At 40.2% G+C, this 20164-nt stretch overlaps 1 protein-coding gene across 1 annotated transcript in view; it reads left to right on the forward strand.

The window, feature by feature from the left end:
- Positions 1-3010: 3010 nt before the first annotated feature.
- Positions 3011-20164, forward strand: part of LOC134345360 (ephrin type-A receptor 4) — a 133836-nt gene continuing 116682 nt past the window's right edge. Inside the window, exons 1-3 of the mRNA XM_063045889.1 lie at positions 3011-3245; positions 4979-5046; positions 8099-8762. Coding sequence (XP_062901959.1) covers positions 3146-3245; positions 4979-5046; positions 8099-8762 — 832 coding nt within the window. The 5' untranslated portion in view covers positions 3011-3145. The remainder of the gene's footprint in view (positions 3246-4978; positions 5047-8098; positions 8763-20164) is intronic.

A 20164-nucleotide genomic window follows, 5' to 3' on the forward strand; every position in this document is an offset into this window, starting at 1 on the left:
AATATCTCTCGTCAGTCAGGGTTCTCTATCTTTGCTGGGTTTACTCTTCACCCTAACAGGAACACCCTGAACTCTTGATATCCCACTCTTAAAAGCCTCTCACTTGCCTTCATTCATTCCTTTCACTTCAGTCAGGTTCTCCCAACTGACCTCTGCTAGATCCTGCCAAATTCCCTCAAAATTAGCCCTGCCTAACCTGTGGGCCTGTCCTATCCTTTTCCATCACTACATTAAAACTAACAGAATTATGGTTACTAGAGCCAAAGTGCTCTCTGACTTCCACCTCAGTTACTTGCTCTGCCTCATTCTCCAAGAGGAGGCCCTGTATTGCACATACCACGTAGATGCCTCTGTACAGATATTGACTCAGGACACTTTCCTGGACATATTCTAAAAATTCCTCTCCATCCAGGCCCTTAACACTCTGTGTGGCTCAGTCAATACTGGGGAAATTAAAATTTCCCACTAATAAGCCCTGCTATTATTACAACTATGAGCAACTTGTAGAGAGCGTCTCCACACACCTGCTCAAGTTCCTGTTGATGAATGGGGTTGGGAGTCTACAATACAGCCCCACTAGAGTGATGCTCCAGCATTACACAAGGATCACACATACCAACAGCCTACATTGTATTCCTATAAGACATGCATGTGACATAAGGTAATACCCTCTCACTTTGCTGAGTGGCCCCAGTACTGCTGAACATCTGTGCTGCTGATTTATAGTAAAAGTTGGAACCAACACGAATTGGAACAAATGGAGACACAAGAGACTGCAGATACTGGAACCTGGAGCAAAACAATCTGCTGGATAACCTCAGCAGGCCCAGCAGCATCTGTGGGTGTGTGGGTGTGTGAGTGGGGGTTGGGGTGGGGAGAGAATTGTGGACACTTTGGGTCAAAATGCTACGTCAGGACAATTAGCACAACTAGAGCCCACTTTAGTCCCAAATGTTTTTTTATATATAATTTGGCTACTTGTTACTTATTCCAAGTTGTCCAATGCATCTTATTTTGTTTTACAAAGCAATATTCTCAATGAGAACTTGATATAAAATTGCCAGTTTGACTTCAACGTGACCCTTTTGAATACTAACCAGAGAAGGCATGCATTGTTTTACATACAAGCTGACTACCTTCAGTATCAATAAACATAAGATTTTTAAAAAATCACACCACCATGTTGCTTCCTTTAATTTCTAAAGCTAGGTTTTGTCGCCTCGGCAAGAACTTCGGCCTCTGTGCCATCTGACCTAATTTTAAGCCATCTTCATGCAAATATATTAATTATTTCCCCGCTAAGATTTAGTCATAAAATATAAATGACTCCCACAAATATTTCTATAATAACCATAGAAACATAGAAATCTACAGCACATTACAGGACCTTCGGCCCACAATGTTGTGCCGAACACAAAAACGTAACGCAGATTTAATGTTCGCCATGTAACGACAGTCGTTAACACCTTCCTGGTTACTGTTCAATAAAAGGTATTTTTCATCTTTATGACTTTACACAGCACTGTAAAGTAAAGAACATATCGAGTCAAGCTGTTATCCACAGACTCACAGAGAAATCTCTGAAGTTCCAATCTCGTCGAAGATTGTTAATGGTTTTCGCATCCAATTGCACTTCGCCGCAGAAAGGTGAAACCGGAGACGCAAGAGACTGCAGATGCTGGAATCCGAAGCAAAAGAAAGGTGAAACTATCAACGTGAATTACCCTAAACAGTCCACTGGGTGGTGCTGGTGGGTCAGCTGTAAGGCAATGGAAACCAGCTCACTCTCGGTTCTATTGCAAAGTGAGATCGTCCTTTAACGCAGGGGCCCGAAATCAGTCGTTGCGTTGGACAGAAAAAGGTGCGAAAAGCAATGTGAGAAGGCAGAGCTGAATGAAATAAGTGAGAGGAAAAACGGGGATGAGGATCGCCCCCTGACCTGGTTTAATAAATATCAGAAGTTACACCAAAGCCTCGTTGAGTTCTGCACGGTTGTTTTATCCCCGTTCCCAACTCTAAACGAAATGAAACAATACGGTGTTCCCTGTCATCAGCACTATAAAAAATGTGCCGATCCTGTAATCCCACAGGCATATCAGAATGTCACCAGACAGCAGGACGGTTCTTGCATCACGGTGGAGAGTGTATAGTTAGCATTCAGATGCTACATGGTGGAGACTATGTTGAAATATTTATAAGGCGCACGTAAAAGAATAATAGAGCCAGAATCTGCTTTGCAGATCGCTGTGAAGGAAGTTAACGGTTAAACTAATAAAGCGTTTGAACAACGTTTGCAAAATATAAGATTATAATTCAATGCTCTCACTGAGTACAATCAAAAGCACAAGGCAGCCTTGCAGTCAATAGGCATTATCCATTTACCTAAGTAGATTATGGTTTGTTTTTTTTTCATGTTCTAACCCTATTTCAAAGAACATTTTACAACTTTTAACTTCGATACATTAAGGTTTGTAAATAAAAATACCAGGCAGTGAAGAAGGTTAAAAGCGAACGGTGAAGAACCACAGGGTACTGAACCGAGGGATTCCAGAGGCCATTCCTCACTCCCTCAAAATGTGTTGCATTAAGTCCGGGGCATTGATTTCCCCAGATGGGATCTTGGAAGAGTTTCACAAGCCGCACGAGAAGACGGCGGCAGCGCATAAAGTTGTGAAGGTGTGCTTCCAGTTTATGTTCAAACCTTCTGGGGGGACAAGAGAGAGAGATGTGTGTCGCAGGTGACACTGAAATCACTTGTCAATCTCTAATAAATCTATTTGTCAAAACGAAAGTAGATTTCTTGCAGGCTTTTGTGTTTACTGGGACGGTTTCGATTTCTCTGCTTAATGATGGGGGGGGGGGTGGAGACGAGGCCCTCTTGCAATAGAAGTCTCGTTTCAGACTGGAGGGGAAAACCTGCTTCAAACGGACTGCTCTCTCCGGAGGAGGTGGTCGACAGTGCTGGCGGGGTTGTGTCCCAGTACATATTTTGACTGCTTCTTTTTGATTGACGCCTGACGTCAGTCGATGGCACCGCCCCTTCGGCAATGTCTTCGAGCTGCTGCTCCCCAAATCCAGTCTCTATTCCACCGGGAAAGAGCGATCTAAAGTGAAGCTCGATTGGCAGGGTTATAACAAGGAAACAATGGGGGAAATGGCCAGGACTGTGCAGTTAAGCGTCTGTGCTTTGGTTCTCGGGATTGCGACAGCATTTTATAATTCAAAGAGCCATCCGCCCAACCAAGGTAAATTGGCGATCACTTCGCGTTGCGGGGCTCTCCGAATGAGCGAGCAGAACTTGAAATCTGTACTCTGGTAGCTGCTAGGCTAACTAAGCTAATAGCGCGACCCGTTGCTGGAGTGCCTGACGGTGGGCTTTGTGGGACAGGCAGGTGGGACAGTCTGCATGTTAGTATGACTGGGGCTGTTCTGTTCACCGCCAATACCTGATCCTCCCCAAACCTCGCTTGTTTCTGATAGACTTAGGTATAGAAACGTAGATTGCTGCCGATGGCTAGAGTATCCGGCAGTTCTGCGGAGTTTTATTTCGAGCGTCAAGCGAGAAGTCCCTCCCGTCCACTTTCGGTGGGAGATCGCTTCCCTCTTCTTCGTCCGTGGACCTTAGCCACCGTGCCCACAGTGTGACAACCGCAAGCACAAGCGGAGCGCAGACCTGTGCACGGTGAGATCCTGCAGTCGCCGCAGCTCACACGTTGAAAGCTCCCCCTTCAACAGTGAAAACACTTATTGAAGACATGTACCAGTCCTAAAAAAGAGAAATTCGGATTGAAATAGGGGGAGGGGTCGGAATTAGTGCAGAGTTGTGGCATTTTAACTGGGTCGGGCACAGACCATAAACTGAATGGGAATGGACTGGTGATTTTCGCGTACTTTTTGAAATCCGGTGCAAAACTGAGCTAACTTCGTGAATACATGTTTCAACGATGGGAATTGATTGTACGGCCGAAACTGTCCAGACTATTGCCGACGTGTTTTAACATTCAAACCACGTCGTTTCTCCTTTCTGAGCCTGCGATTGAGTCCTCATTGTCCTGCCGCAGTGTAATCCACGGTAGATTCATCCAGATGCTTCTGGTGTGCAATTCGGAACACGCCTTCACTGCAGAGGGTGGGGGCGGGGGTTGCCTGGCGTCCAGCTCCTTATCTCTCCTGGAAATCGGAAGGAGATGCCACCCATCAGAAGTTAGTGGGCAGTTTTCAACAAATCCTAAACTGAAAGTATTTCGGGCTCACTCACGCTCACTGATAGCCATCGCGGAGAACAGTTAAACTTACTGGTTTTGCACGGTTGACCCTCTTCCCCCAGAAATGCCTATATCATTTTGAGTTATTGCACGCGGATCGGGCAATAGGACGTGATTTTTGGCAGAAAACATTTGCCGGGGAGATGTATTCTCTTTAATATCTTCTCACCCTTCCAGTGTCCAACGCCAGTGAATGCGGCGGCAGCTGCTTCGCGTATAGTTACCTGAGCGAGCGTTCGAGGGGAGCATTGCAGACAGCTCTAAAACCGCTTCATCTCCAATCTGAACAACTCTCTCACTGCCACTAAAATAAACCAATAAGCTTGGGTTGCTGTTTTATTGTTTAGTGTATATTTTACACGAAAACATTTTAATCACTACATATTTTGTGGGTAATCCCCACACACTGAACTTCACTTTTGAGTAACTCTCTGATATAGGACGAGCGAACCAATTATTCTAAATTCCAATTCAAACGTAATATGCCTTGCCAAATTCATCAGAGTTTGCAAATTCTGGTTTCAATACCAGATACGATATTAACAATTAGCGATAAAACTGAATTCAGTACGCCATAGCACATTCTTCTGTTGCTCAATTTCTGAAGAAGTTTAATAGCCATTAAGCAAAGAAAGTTTGAAAACTGCAGAGTGCGGCATTTTACGCCGCTGTTCTTTTCCACCCTGGTAATTGGCTGCTTTAACTCTTCACAGTTATCTTGTTGGATTCCCGATCTGTTCAAGGCGAGCTGGGCTGGGAAGCTTTCCCATCTGAAGCCGGAGTGAGTATGAGAATTTGGAATCGCGTTGGGAAGTATTCGATTGCGAGCTAATGGGGGCATTTTCAGCAGATTGCGCCGGGGAGGTCAGGTTTCCGCGGGGCTCGCGTGAAGTGAATTATTCTTTGTGCGGGGTAACCATATACTCCCTTCGGAAAGCTGCAGGCTGAAGAATTGGACACCAAAAGGGGCAGGAGTACAGGGGAGATAATTAAATAGAGAACGGATAAGATCATTTTTGCTGGTCACTTGATTCAGAAATCTACATTAACTGTAGGGAAACTAATGAAGGAACTATTGTTCCGAAACTCTAGTATTACGATGCAGTGTCTAGATTGTCGAAATTGTCCCAAAATAATGAACATTTTCTCACAGAATTCAGAGTTGTTATTTCTACAGTTTAGCAGCGGATTGAGTTGGATTACAAATTACAAAAGGCGTTCCAAACCTCAGGGACAGGCTGAGTGGGAAGGGATTCTGTTCCCTGACAGAAACTGGGCGATCCCTGTGGACGCGGCCGGGCTGGGAAGGAAGATCAGACATCGACAGAGGGGCTGCTTACCTAGGATTAGCGGGAAAGCTGATCTGCTGTAGGAGGTGGAATTGGAGCTGGGTATTTCGGTGGGATGAGTACGAGTGTGCACGCAGTCTCCATTTCCAGATAAGTTGAAAATGTCAAAACACAAGGAAACTCGCGTCTGAGGTTTCCTGCAGTGACAAGGTTTTGGACCAGCACCGTTCACCAGCAATTAGAAGTTAAACAAGACTCGCTCTGTACAGTCACTGGCCTGATCGTGGCGCCTGGAAACAACAATACATTATATTTCCAATTTCCCTGCTAACGTGCTTTTTTAAAACGAAGACATTAAACAACAATTTGCATTTGACTTTTTTCGAAGAAAAATACAACGAATCAGTCAATAAAAGTAAATTGAAGTAACACCTTCGTACTTATAGCGGGGCTGCATTATCAAGTTATTAATTTACAAATTATATATAACAATTTAAATAAGTGAATGTGAGGAATTTTGTTAATGGCTGGTTGATTGCATTGAGCTGACCCTGAGATACTTAGCTCTTTTGCAGTACAGGGTATGTCTTTACACGCCGATGACTCCCGGGTCATTTTCCTCAGTTCATATTGATTAACAGTTAACTCTCAGAGATAGCGGATGCCAGCATGTGCCACCACCTTACTCCCTTCTATCCCTTTCATTAACCATTGGGGAATAAATTCAGCACCTCCAGTACAACGAGTCCTCAAATCTGACCCCGAGGAAGGTCACTGATTCCGGGGATGGTCTGCAGATGATGGCTCGCAGGCTTGAAGGAACTAGGCGGAGGATGTTTAGGTTTGATTGAAGGGTAAGGCCACAACTGGAAACGAGGAAAGCCCTAATTTTATTTATAGTACTGAGTTTAAGGATAAAACTGGTTCTATTTCATTGAAAGATAGTTTCATATCATGCACTTGAGCTCAATTTATAAACCTCTGTGAAACGTTAAATTGCCCCCGTCGCCCAAAGTCCTGTTGAAACATTTGAATTACTGGTGGTTAATGTTTCATTACAAAATGCTATACACGGAAGTATTTTCTTTAATTACAACTAACTCCAACAAAGATATTCAGTTTTGCAAAAAGGAATATTGTGTGTGCGGGGGGGGGGGGAGGGGGTGCAGGATTATCAGTGAGCGAAAAATCATCTTGGAATTAAAATCGTACCGTTCGTAGGGTGGGGAATGTACAGTTTAAGGTGCGGTGCGCGTCCATGACTTGAATTTAACGGATTCATTCGAAGCAGCTGTGAAAGAGTAGCGACGCTAACCTGCTTATGAGCTTCCCTTAAACCACCATCAACAAGAGTTTATCTTTTTCTGTCACTAACCTGTTTTAACACATTGTTCTGATGAATTAACCACTGGAATTAAATCTCCTGGGAGATCAGAGCGTCATGAAGGTCATTGAACCTTTATTAATTCGCAATCAAGTCTAGGTAATCATCGAGACAGTATGGGCCTGACATGAGTATTCACGTCTGGCGATCTCGGAAGACGGCAGGTGCTGCTTGTAGGCTTTGCTTTTTTTAAAATCAAACGTAAACAGTCAAATTGACTCACGTGGAATAAAAGGTTTTACAGTTAAACACCATCCAGCGAGCGCCTTCCTTGTCTCTTATGCACTGTCACTGTTAAAATAAATATCTACAGAGTGATTTCAGTGTGAATATATGCATAGTGTTGAGTATTTCTGTTATACTTAGAATTACACTACCTTTTAAAGTATTCCTTTTAAAGGCAAATCTGTTTAACACATTCATAATTAAAGATCCTCTTTGATTGGGCTGGAAACAAATCACAGATTATTACATTATCTGAAACTGGATTTGCTCCATCCTACTTAAATCCCAACATTTGTTTGCATCTGTACATTTATGTAACCACTTCATGCTTTCCCAAATTCTATGACCTGTCCAGCCCTTGCTTAGTCCCATCCTACCTCTGCATTCTCCATAAAGATTATGATGCAAGATCAGATCCTCCTGTTTTCTTGCACATTCGGCAACACCTTAACTTTTGACTCTCAGAAACTTTCTTTGTAATCCGTCTGCATTAGTAGTTCTCTCAACATTTTCAACAAGCGTCTAAATCTGTTTGAGATCAATTATTTCCCATAATCTTAATTGTTATTTAGCATTTGTGCTCCTTCATGATGTAGGAATCAAGTGACCATTAAAATGAATATCCATTTCACTAAAGGTATTATGCAAATTAAAATCTTTGTCAGCTTAATTAGTTTATTTAACTATATCCAGTTAGAATGTATTTTAACTTGCATACATGCAATGCAGAATTAGACAAGCCTTGGGAGAGATAGGTAAATGCACTTTTGTATTCATGTCTTGGGAAAAAAATTCAAAATGCAGATGGCTGCATTGCCTTGGTATCTGTCCAGACTTTCTGCAAAACAAAAGTTCTAATGTTAAATAGCATTTCACAGAAATGTGTACTGAAAGACTAAAATATGTGTGTTTTGTGTATGTGTTTATCTTAACAGTGGGAGGAAGTGAGTATCATGGATGAGAAGAATACTCCAATCCGAACCTACCAAGTTTGCAACGTGATGGAACCAAATCAGAATAACTGGCTGCGAACTGACTGGATCCCTCGTGAGGGAGCCCAGAGAGTTTATATAGAAATTAAATTTACCCTTAGAGACTGCAACAGTCTGCCAGGTGTCATGGGAACATGCAAAGAAACCTTTAATCTGTTCTACTTTGAATCAAATAATGATAAAGAGTGGTATATTTCAGAAAACCGGTACGTAAAGATTGACACCATTGCAGCTGATGAGAGTTTTACACAAGTGGACATAGGTGACCGGGTAATGAAACTGAACACAGAAGTTCGGGACGTAGGCCCTCTGACTAAGAAAGGCTTCTACTTGGCATTTCAAGATGTAGGTGCCTGCATTGCCTTGGTATCCGTCCGTGTTTTCTACAAAAAATGCCCCCTGACAGTACACAACTTGGCACAGTTCCCTGACACCATTACAGGTGCTGACACCTCATCTCTTGTGGAAGTGCGTGGTTCCTGTGTGAACAACTCGGAGGAGAAAGATGAGCCAAAAATGTATTGCGGTGCGGATGGAGAATGGTTGGTGCCAATAGGCAACTGTCTGTGCAACACTGGCTATGAAGAACAGTCTGGGGAATGCCAAGGTAGGATAAAATATTGGATTTTTGATGTAATTCCTTTTAGATTTTATACATAAGCTATTTAATTAGTGTTTGCTTAGTATGGTGTAAAGCGAGATAATTAACTTGTCTATTGGGAGATTAAAGGCCACAACTGAGTGATTAGCAACTCTGTCTGTTTAATGTGATGTCTCTTTGCTCCATAGCAAGTATACACACATCAATTGAGTTATTTGAAAGTAACTAATAATATCAGTCTACTTCTGTCAAAAGTTAATAATTATAACATTTGTATTCAATTATCTCATAAAAAAATGGCTCAAACGTGTATCAGTTGGTTTACGATAATTTAAAATAGTACACCAGTCAATACAGTACTTCGTATTTAGCATTTGGGAGTAAGTACCTGTCTCGGTGCTAATGATGTCGCTGCAAGGCTCGCATCCCATTCCTGTCATCTACATTGGATCTATGGTTCCTTGGCGAATGTGATAATAAGATCAGCAGACAAAGAGACTATATGGATTATTTAATGGCTGTTTCTGCTGTGGTTCTATGGTAGATTTATGACAGGAGCAACATGATGATTCTGACAATGTGATATGACTGGCAGCTTTCTGTAGAAATGAATCACTAAATTTCCCTTAATCATACCTAAGCCAGCTGAAGAAGAACCACCACAGTGAAAGGCAACTGCAGCAAATAAAAGAGACCAATGATTATGACAAGAGGCAGACCATGCAAACCTTCTTGTCTACCTACTGCTCAAATGTGAGCCATGAATTGTTTGGGATTTTGCATTGTGTTCACCATTAGGAATCTTTGCTGGGTTAAAATGAGGAGAAGAAGAAGGAGACCTTTCATAATTGTAAATAGCCCCTCATTGGTGACAGTGATACACTGATAATTTCTCCAATGTTGTATTGGTAATGATAGATCTAACAGAGAGGTTTTAGTATCTTGATATTATTGCAAAATGAACAATTTAAGTTAAAGCAGGTTTCAAACTCAGACTAAGCAATAGAGCTTTACAAGTAATTTACAAATTGCCAGATTCCTAACAGACTAGAACCTATTTTTATTCAACATATGTGTTTACTAAAAGACTAAGTACTGGTAGATTGAGAAAGAGCTATAGCTGCAAACGTTTCATTGAGTGTTCATTTTAGTTCATGCATCTACATGAAAGCGTAAAACTGGAGTGACTTCCAATTGGAAACAATAAAATGGACATGGTACTGATTTAGTTTTAATGGAGGCTTTAAATTGAAAATATGTTACATTTCATTCAGCTGAACATAACCTTTATTATATAAAACATGCAGAATGTAAACTGAAATCAATAAAAATGGAATGAAATGTAATTTTTTTGTTGAAGATGTATTTAAGAATCATTATTATTTTAATGTGAACTTCAGAAGGTGCTTAGCCAGAACATAATTCGTTTAGGCGTAAAGCAAAACTACACAATAGGAAAAAGATAGAAAGAATATGTAACTTAAAAAAATAAACTGAATTAAATTACAGTCTTAACCAGAAGTATTGGATTCTCTTAGTTAGTTCTTGCATTCCAGTATTTCTACTTAAAAGGCAGTATTATGCTAATGCCTCCAAATTTTCAGTATGATGGAAGGAAAACGTAAGCCATCATTTATATATCTATAACCTTTAAGTGATCTGTTTGGTTTAGTCATACCAAGGTTATTCAAAGAGCTCAAAATGCAGCCTCCTTGGGTTATCTTGATTAATGGGAGAATAACAGAGTTTTCTTGTTTTGAGCTTTGTGCCCCATATTTGGTGCAGCTAATTACATTGCTTTGTTCAATAAGAGCCTTTTGATAAGTTACACTGATAAACAGTACAAATGATGGGACGGCTCCTTAACAAAAGCCTGAATCTAACCAAAAGACATTGCTCAGCGACCAAGTCCAGTACACAGAGCGAAGGCTACAACGTCACCAGAATTAGTCTATGGTGCTGTTTTTTTGAACACATTAACTTTTATCAAGACTGTATTTTTACTAAATTATTCCCCATTTTGAGGCCAAGCACTCCGGTTCTTACAAAGTAAAAATAAAAAACTGGGAAGTGTTTTAATGGGTGGTATTGTTCTGTATGTTATGACAGCGTTCAAATTATAATAATTTTTAATCATATTCCAGCTGAATTTAGTTGGACAAATCAGTAGTATTACCTTTTGAAATACAATATCTAGCCTTTGCTGAGCGAGGACTGAGAAGGTTTTACTGCAGGGAGCCAAGATTTTCTGCCCCCACCATGCCATTTGATTCAAGTAACGTTGAATGTGTTTGAAATTTTGTGAATAGGAACTGCCCTATTGTTTTGCATGGGAGAACCCTGACGGCACAATTATAGAGCAGGGGTCAAGGGTCATTTACTTCCTCATCCATCTTCCGCCTGTCACTGGGGGTCAGAGTTAGATTGATTAAGATCTCATGGCGTGACAAAGACCTGGCAATCAGTGGTGGGTGCTTATTGTTATTGGAGTCACCAATGCTGGTCATCTGCTGGGGCCTGGGACTGCTAGGGACAGACTTACATTTCCTCTTCCAGTTGTCACCTTCAGCAGAATGTGTTAATACTTGAAAGAATTGACAGATTGGTAGGGATGGATCTGAGGTTTCAAAGTGACAGATTGGTATTGTCTGTACCACCTGCAAGTTCATTTGAAAGGGCCAATGATGTCTGACGGACTTCCTTGTAAGGTAACAAATAGAATTGATTCGTGATATCAATATATCACTAACTATGTAATAGTGAAAACTAATCAAATTGGTTATTTTCAGCATGCTCTTATAACTTGGCTGTAATGCAAGAATTCTCTGGACATCATTGTAATTAGTTTTAACATAGTTTGTGAAGAAATACTTTGTTTGATTTATTGCTAATGTAGAAACTTCTGATTGATCCCTCTTTAAATATTGCCTCATTATGATAATCTTCATGTTGAAGGCAATCTCTTAATTATGGTGCTGCCTTGAATGGATTTTATTAAGCAAAATCTGGTAAATTATTTCAATTTTTTGAGAGGGAACCAAACATTATCTTTTTGAGAGAAAAACTGTTTTGGAAGGGCATTTGCTGCCTGTTTTGTAGAGGACGAGAATGTCATTGTGAGCGATAGGACTAATCTACTACTGCATGCAGCTTTTGTCACATAAGAATTGAATAATAAGCAGGTTTTACATCCATCACCAGCACAGGAAGCTGGTGCTTGCAATCTTCACTTTCCTATTATAGTGAGCTTAAAAAGGCACTGACTTTTGTGGATGAATGTTAAGAAATTCTGTATCTTTATTTACAAACCCTTGTTTGTGCAGAATGTTCGATGTGATAATGAAAATTACCTGCAACTCTCAAAATAAGCCTTTAGTGGCATTTTCTGTATATTGATCCAGAGTTCCAGCATCTTCAGTATCTCTTGTGCCTCCTTTATTAAAGTTGTAATGTTCTTTGACTCAGCTACTTATCAACTATACTTGCTAATATAGAAGTAGAGCTGCTTAAATACAGTTTCATAAACATGGGAACTCTTTAAATGCATTTGTACATCTCATTATAGTATGATGGCAACTCCCATCTAGTAACTATACCCACATAGTTCTAGCTCTTTAAGACTTGTTTCATGACACTTTAGTTAGAAATAATGCATTTCTGTTTGTAATTTAAATTTAAGAGAAGAGCAGACAGAATATAATTACACTTTATTTCATGATATAGAGATGCTTATTAAGAAAAAAATCAGATCCTAATTATATTATTAATGTACTTTTGTGTTTCAAAATATTGCTCAATGAGGTGTCTATTCACTAATGTAAAGGCAGGATGTCAAATTTAGGGTGCAACAGTGGCGCAGTGGTTAGCACAATATTGCAGTTGGGGGTGCGGGTCAGAGTTCAGGCACCTGTTAGGGATTTGTACATTCTGCACGTGATCATGTGGGTTTCCCTCAGGTACTCCGGTTTAGTAGGTTAATAGGTTACAGGTTAGTAGGTTTCATAGGCATAGTCATAGTCATACTTTATTGATCCCAGGGGAAATTGGTTTTTGTTACAGTTGCACCATAAATAATAAATAGTAATAAAACCATAAATAGTTAAATAGTAATATGTAAATTACGCCAGGAAATTATGGGTACATTTAATGTCAGAGAAAATGTACACAATATACATACTGAAATTCTTTTTCTTTGAAAACATCCATGAAAACAGAGGAGTGCCCCAAAGAATGAATGACAGTTAAACATTAGAACCCCTAAGCCACCCCCCCCAGCTCCCCCTCCCACGTTCAAGCAGCAGCAAGGCAATGGCCACCCGCCCCACACCCCCACCAGCAAAAGCATCAGCCCCCTCCACCGAGCACTCAAGCGTGCAGCAGAGCATCAATGAAAAGTTAGACTTGCAGTACCCCAAGAACTACTCATTCACCCACCCGGTAATTCGACATACTCTCTCTCCCTAATAAAGGGAAAAGAGGTGTCCCTGTTTCACAGCGAGAGGGGTAACATGACTAAGAACTGGCTGATATATGATGTTATGAGTATGTGACATCACTTTTTCTGAGCTCTGCACCAGGGAGTTGACCTCAGACAGGCGCAGCTCGCTGGACACACAACCCCGGCTGCTAACCCGCTGCTCCCGATATTCCGTGTTTTCCCGCGATGCTTCAGTCAGGGACACCGCCCTAGAATCAGCACGTCTCCAGGGCCATGAGAATCCGGTACCCTGAAGGTGCACTCGCCTTCCAGGCTGCTTCTTTGGGATATCAAAAAGGGCCGGTCGTGAGGCCTTGAGAACAGGTCCCATTCCAATGAAGAACCAAAGTCCAGAGTGTAACTCCAGGTCAGGGTCTCCAAAAGAACCTTGAAAAGGGAAAAAAGAGATATCAAAGATAGAAATAGAACTGTTTCCAAAAATGCAAGCAAAGTACTCACCATTTAGCACTATCTTGACTTTGCTCTGCTCCTCTGAGGTTAATTGATCTTGGTAAGTTGTCCTCTATTCAACTGGGGTTAAATGGGTAGCTTGCTGGGCAGCACTGTTGGTTGAGCCAGAGAGCCTGTTTCATGGTGTATCTTTAAATAAAAAGCATATAAAAATAAAATGAAAATAAAAATTCACATAAATCTTATAACTACACCTGTGCTGTGATGGGCGACAGTTGTGAATGTCTGAATTTGAAAAGAAATCCCTGAACTCAGTATGTGGTACTCACATGTACAGCATCTGTGCTTTACTGTCAATCAATGCTGAAAGATCAACATGATCTCCCAATGTCATCATTACACTGAAAATCCAACCTCCGCCATTCATCTGTTATGATGAATGAGCATTGTCAAATGGCCAGACTTCTTATCTCTGCTTAGATGAGCTTCCTTGTTTTCAAATTTTCTACACTAAATTATGCAAAATAGTATGTCCCATTACATATTCACAAAGGAAAGGAGGTTTCCTAGCAAATTGGGCCCAGGGGTTTCTCAAAAGATGGACAATGTCCAAATTTTGTCTGAGGGTAGACATATTAATGTCATAGCATAGAAACAGAGGTTCAGCCGGCAGCAACCATCAGCCGCTCATTTGCACTAATCACTGTTTATGCAAATGTAGCTGTTGACGTTACCGCAATGCAACAATGGTGTTTGCAGCATGCATGCTGGATGTAGAGTGTTATTTTCCTGAAGCGTTCATCTGGAATTCTGAAAGCTTGTTTTGCAAAAGCATTGCAACGACTTGGTGATTTTGATTTTGAGGTGGGGCAGGTTGGTTAGATGGTCATATCATAGCCATGTAATGAGTCTTTCTATTAGGTTGGGAATCCAGGAATAGTATTTACAGTGCATATCCAACCTGATAAGTATAGGTTAATTTCATTCAGTGCCCAATTTGTTACTGATCTGCACGTTTTTTTTTCTGCTTCTTGTAGCTGGAGGTGGAAAATAGGGAGCTGATAATAATAATAATGGTTGTGACTACAAGGCATTGTGGTCTTCAAAGTAGCAGGTCTTGTAGGAGACTTATAGACAGGCCTTCTGGCACTGTTCTTCAGAAAGTTTGAGAAGGGTCTCTATAGATCCTTTTGGTTGGGTAATGCCTTTCACACCAGCAACTTATAGTGGGGTCTGCAATTTGCTGTTTAACTGCTACTCATGCCGTTCCTAGACTTTTTGCACCCAGTTCAATGTAGCAAGAAGAACAGCCACCTTTACTCCCTCTTTTCCAGGCAGAGTTGTTGGAAAGCCCTTCAATTGTGTACTAATTCAGAAAATGAGCAATCAATCAGCTGTTTTAATATGCCAAAGCCAATAAGGTTAATTGCAGTGGCTCAGGTTGTACACTACAAATGATGGCAAAACTGCCAGATTTCACTGTCATTACACAGTAAAATTGCCAGCAACCACGTGCCTAATGGAGTAATTTTTGCAATTATGGCCAATGATTCAGTTTTTCTCCCAAGGCTCTACTTCTTGTAGATTTTTCCAGAGTAATCATTGGCAAAAACAAACTATTTACAAACTTGCCTCAGTGTAAAATTACCTAAAAATGTTTAGCTTCATTGCGTGAGGTCCGAATGAATTGTCAGTGGTGAACTGAGCCTAAATACTATTCATCAAATTATCTGACCCCAAACTAAATAGTCCCATGTAATCCTCAATTATAAATATTCTAAAATTTTTTTCAAAAATCTATAATATTTTAAATACTTTTCAAGAAGTTTCAGATATTTCAGCTTAAATATTTAATAGGTGTGTTTTTCAATCTTTAGCACTTTGTCAAATAATTAAAATTTTACATCAAAATCACTTTATTTCTTTCCTGCATTGTAGCTGAAGAAAATTATTTAAGTCATTTGGATCAAGCTCTTGTAATCTTTTTGGCAGCTTTCATTGGTGTCAGTGATAATCCATTTGTTGCTAACAGCAACATATAGGCCATTCTTTGACAACTATTTTGTACTCCTGTAATTTGTAGCCATTTGCAGTCTAGCAGCCAGTGCACGCTGGAGCTACGTATTGCTAACAGACCGGCAGATGGAGTGGGTTCCTGCTTATTGACCTGAAATGGCAATGAGTTCCATTTATTTGTAGAACCCCTGAATTACAGAGTGGACAGGAGATGCCTGTTTGCCTGCAGTGGGTGGCTCATGAGAAACTAAAATATGATCAAGTATCAGTGGAAGATAGCAGGACTAGGTGAGAGTATGAGTTCGGCACAGACTAGAAGGGCCAAAATGGCCTGTTTCTGTGCTGTAATTGTTAGATGGTTATATGGTTATATAAGATGCCTCAGAAATGTAAATTAGCAGGGACTTTATGTTAAGCAGTGTTTTGGGGTTGTTGGTGCCTTGCTTCCAGTTCTGTGGGTGTGACAAAGCTGATGAGGTCAATGTGATCCGCAGCCACTGTTAGGGCAGATGATGGTTAACAGGGTGGTCGGCTGCATAGCTTGGAGATAATACATCCTTTCTGCATCAATGTTGGGTTTCATTGCTCTTATGCATGGACCTGAGCTCCTCATTGTTATTCTGAATGCCTCTTTTCTATTTTCAGTGATTAAGGACTGTGCAATCTCATGATTTTTTGGAGATTTTAGAATTTCCTGAGAAGGCTTTGAAAATATCCTTGAGTTGTTTCCTGTGTCTAACTGGTCATCTCTCAGAGCTTGGAATAAAGCTTGGGGCTCTGATGCCTCGCGTAAAAACAATGTAGTGTGCCCTTTGAAGCCAATTGAGTGCATTAAGGTGTCGGTGTTGGGGAGCCTAGCCCAGGAGAGTGGATGCTAGCATTGATGCTGTTAGCCTGCTGGTGGATTTGGAGGACAGGGTGAGCATTGGTAACTGTGCTTTGAGGTGCTGCTGAAGGTAGCCTGTGTCTCCGAAGATTACAGGTTGGCAGGGTAACCATGATGTCTACTGGACAGAAAGCTTTGTACCAAGCTTGAGATCTTGACCTTCAAATACAATTTTCCTCAGATAGCACTGAAGGCAATAGGGAATTTTGTAATCAATGTATGACCTCATTGGGTCACTCCTGCATATAAAGACTGGCTCAGTTTCTCATATCTCTTGTGAATCTTTATTGTTGAAGAGTGGGATTGCATAGAAGGAGGCTTTATGTTTTAATAAATGAGATGGTGATAGTTTAGAGCTCCTTCTCTGAATGTACAGTCACACACACATCATTTGAGTTTCAGAGCTCAGTAACATAATGAATTTCTGCAGAGAGCCCAATTTGAGAAGAATATGCCACAGTCTCTCCATATTTAACAGGGTTCAGACTGTGACATAAACTAGACATGCTCTAATTGGCCAGTGCTTTCTTGGGAATCTAGGACCCACACATCCAAGACCCACCCTAATTGAAGAGAGGTTATCACGGACAATGAGTCAACCAGCACCCAGTGCACTTTCAACTAAACTTCATCTCTGAGTCTGTCCCTGATATGAATGTCCTTATCTCCAGTTCACAGCAATCTAATTGGTTTAGCTTCACCACAATTCCAACCTGACGCGAAATTGAAACGGCCAATTAAATTGGAAAACAACAAGGCCCAGGGCGCAGACAATATTCCTGATGAAGTTCTAAAACCTGGCAAAGAGGAATAAATTCAGAAACTCATCTCTCAGTTCTTGGAAGAGAAGGACATTCTGGGGAAACTTGAAGATGTCGCAACAGCGGCATTTTCATAGAAGAGACAAATCTCTTTGCTCTAACTCCCTAGGGTTCTCCGTAATGTTGATAAGGGAAAAGCCATTGCCCAGGGTCCTCTATGACTCCCGCCTCTCAGTACTTGAGCGCTTTTCCTCAAATTGCAAAACTTGGATTTTCTCCATCTTGAGGCACGGTAGTCATCATTATCTCATGGCTACTCCAAGGTAACTGAAGAGGGCTGCATCAATTGCTGTATGTGGCCTTTATTATGGCTTCACAAAAGACTTTGAGCATCTTAACTCTTCCCATGTGCCATTTCTGTTTGGTGGAGTGGGGTGGGTTAGTGATTGCGGCAAGTTAACTTGATCTCATTGTTTCAGAGACCCTGCACATATTCATTCACTCTTTCGCCAGTGTTACATACTACAACTGCTCTACATAGTCCCCTTGTACAACATGTTTGGCTCTCTCTATGTGACTGGTACACAGAGCTTCATATGTGCTCATTAGATGATGATTCTTGATTATAAACCTTGAAGTTTTCATTTGTGAAGAACTAATCACATGCTTTGATCTCTGTTATGTTGGTTTTGTTAAGAATTATAAGTTCTGGACCAAAATGAGACATGGAACACCTGATAACTCAACAAATTAATCATAGTTTTGTTGTGCTAATCATCTCTTATCCAAAGCAAGTATTGTTACTTACTGATGTAGACAATCCTATTTCTTTTACTGATTCCAAGTTAATTGCATCACTAACAGTAAAACCTTTGGGGGATTATAAAGATTTCTTGTGAGCAGTTACTTAAATTTATGAGCAATAGAAGATCAGACATATCAACCATATATGGTGCAGGAACTAACACAGGATCACCCCTGCTGTGAACCGTTTCTCTGTGGTAGTTAGGTAAATATTGATATGCAGAATAAAGTTTGTAAGTGATAAAGCTTCAGAGACAAATCAGTTTCTAATTTTGTTTTCTCCTGAGATTCCAGACCATTTTTTCATGCTTTTATTCTGTGAATAGCCCGAGAATCTTCGGTACTGTCCACCGTAAAGTGCCAAGTGTTATTTTGACAGTCTGATCCCCTGCCGTTTGCCATTTGACTGTGTTCTGACATGGCTCCAGATCCACTCTTTGTTTCTTTCTGCTCAAAGGGTCAGAGGTTAACTGAAAACTCATTTTTTTCCCTCCACCAATGACAATCTTGGAAGTGGGTAAATATTCAGTTATTCAGTTCTTTTATTTTGCATTAAAGTGAGTTTGAATTCAAATTTAAAATTTTTGTCTTAGATACAAATTTATTTTTATAATTATAGCAACATCATGTTTGCTTAACTTGGATTTAATTCCAAAATAGAATATTCATTGCATTGAAGCTTGACTTACACAATTTACACAGGTTTTTTTTTTGCTGTGGTGATTATTGTATTGTGCCAGCTAACTTTCACCAACAAATTAGTATGTCATGTTTAATGATTTTCTTGTCAATCATAGACTTACTTAAAAAAAGTTAAATCCTGATTATAGTTAATATTAAATAGCTCCTCATTATGTGATTAAATTGTAATTAGGCTGTTATTTGCAATCACTATTTCTGAACTTTTCTCAAAGGGTTATTGAGTCAAAATGAAAGAATGATATAAAAATCTCTTTTGCTTTCATGAGCAGTATTATAAAAATAAGATTTGTAACCATATTATCTGAAAGATTGAATTTGACAGTAAAATATTGTTTGAAAATAAATGCAGTCGTATTGAAAAAGACATCCAGCTTTGAAAAAAATGTCTCATTTTGAAGCGTGCCTGCATGGGAAAGTGATTAATGCAGTCGCTAAGCAAATTAGCATGTCAAAAGCTTTGAATCAATACCAGTACTTTTTGTGCTAGCTGGATGGAATGGGGAAAGCTTGAGAAGCACCAGGAAGCTCTTGACAGCTGTGGCAATCTGCAAAAGAGACTGTCGATGCTGATGCAGACATGCAAAGCTTGATCTCAGTGACGCTAATCCCAAAAAACGACTAGAGCAGATTAGTCGAAAACTACTTCAATGTATCTAATTGTTTCAACTGTAAAAAAGGTGATGAAATTAAGAATATTGCAGAGAAATTAGTGATGTATGCATTACTACCACCAGATCTATTTTATATTGAGTATTTACCCATGCATTTTCAGTGGTAAGGTTTGAATAAGACCAATCCCCAACAAAGAGGTATTAATGCCTTTAGGCTTTGTGTTAATGGGTAACAATTTAATTCATATCTTTCAGACTGAGCCTTAATCCAAATATCTAGGTTTGTAGGCTCTATTTAGACATTTCTGTCAGATTGTAAATAAATTTTTAAAATATCTTTCAAATGTAATTTATTGAAATATGTATGAAAAGGCCTTTCTTTTGTATCATACTCTTTTACCTCATTTGGATCAAAAATTCCCTGCTTAGTTGGTAGCAGCTAACTTTAATTGTAGTTTATTTAAATACTGCAAAAACATCCCTTCGGAAAGACATTTTTTGATTTGAATATTTCACTAAGTACTACAGACGGTGCTCCTGAACAAAGTGACTTGGACATGGTGCACATAGGGCCTGTGCTTATTGACCTACATTGACTCCCGATTATCAACACCTCAGTTTTAAAATAATCAGCCTTGTGTTGAAATTCCTGCATGGTCTCATTTCTGTCTGGCTGTGTAAAGTGTCTCGGCCCAAGAACCCTCCAGGAACAATGTGTTCTCCAACTACTCCCATTCATG

This window comes from Mobula hypostoma, chromosome 4, assembly GCF_963921235.1.
Source record: "Mobula hypostoma chromosome 4, sMobHyp1.1, whole genome shotgun sequence".
NCBI classification, from domain to species: domain Eukaryota; kingdom Metazoa; phylum Chordata; class Chondrichthyes; order Myliobatiformes; family Myliobatidae; genus Mobula; species Mobula hypostoma.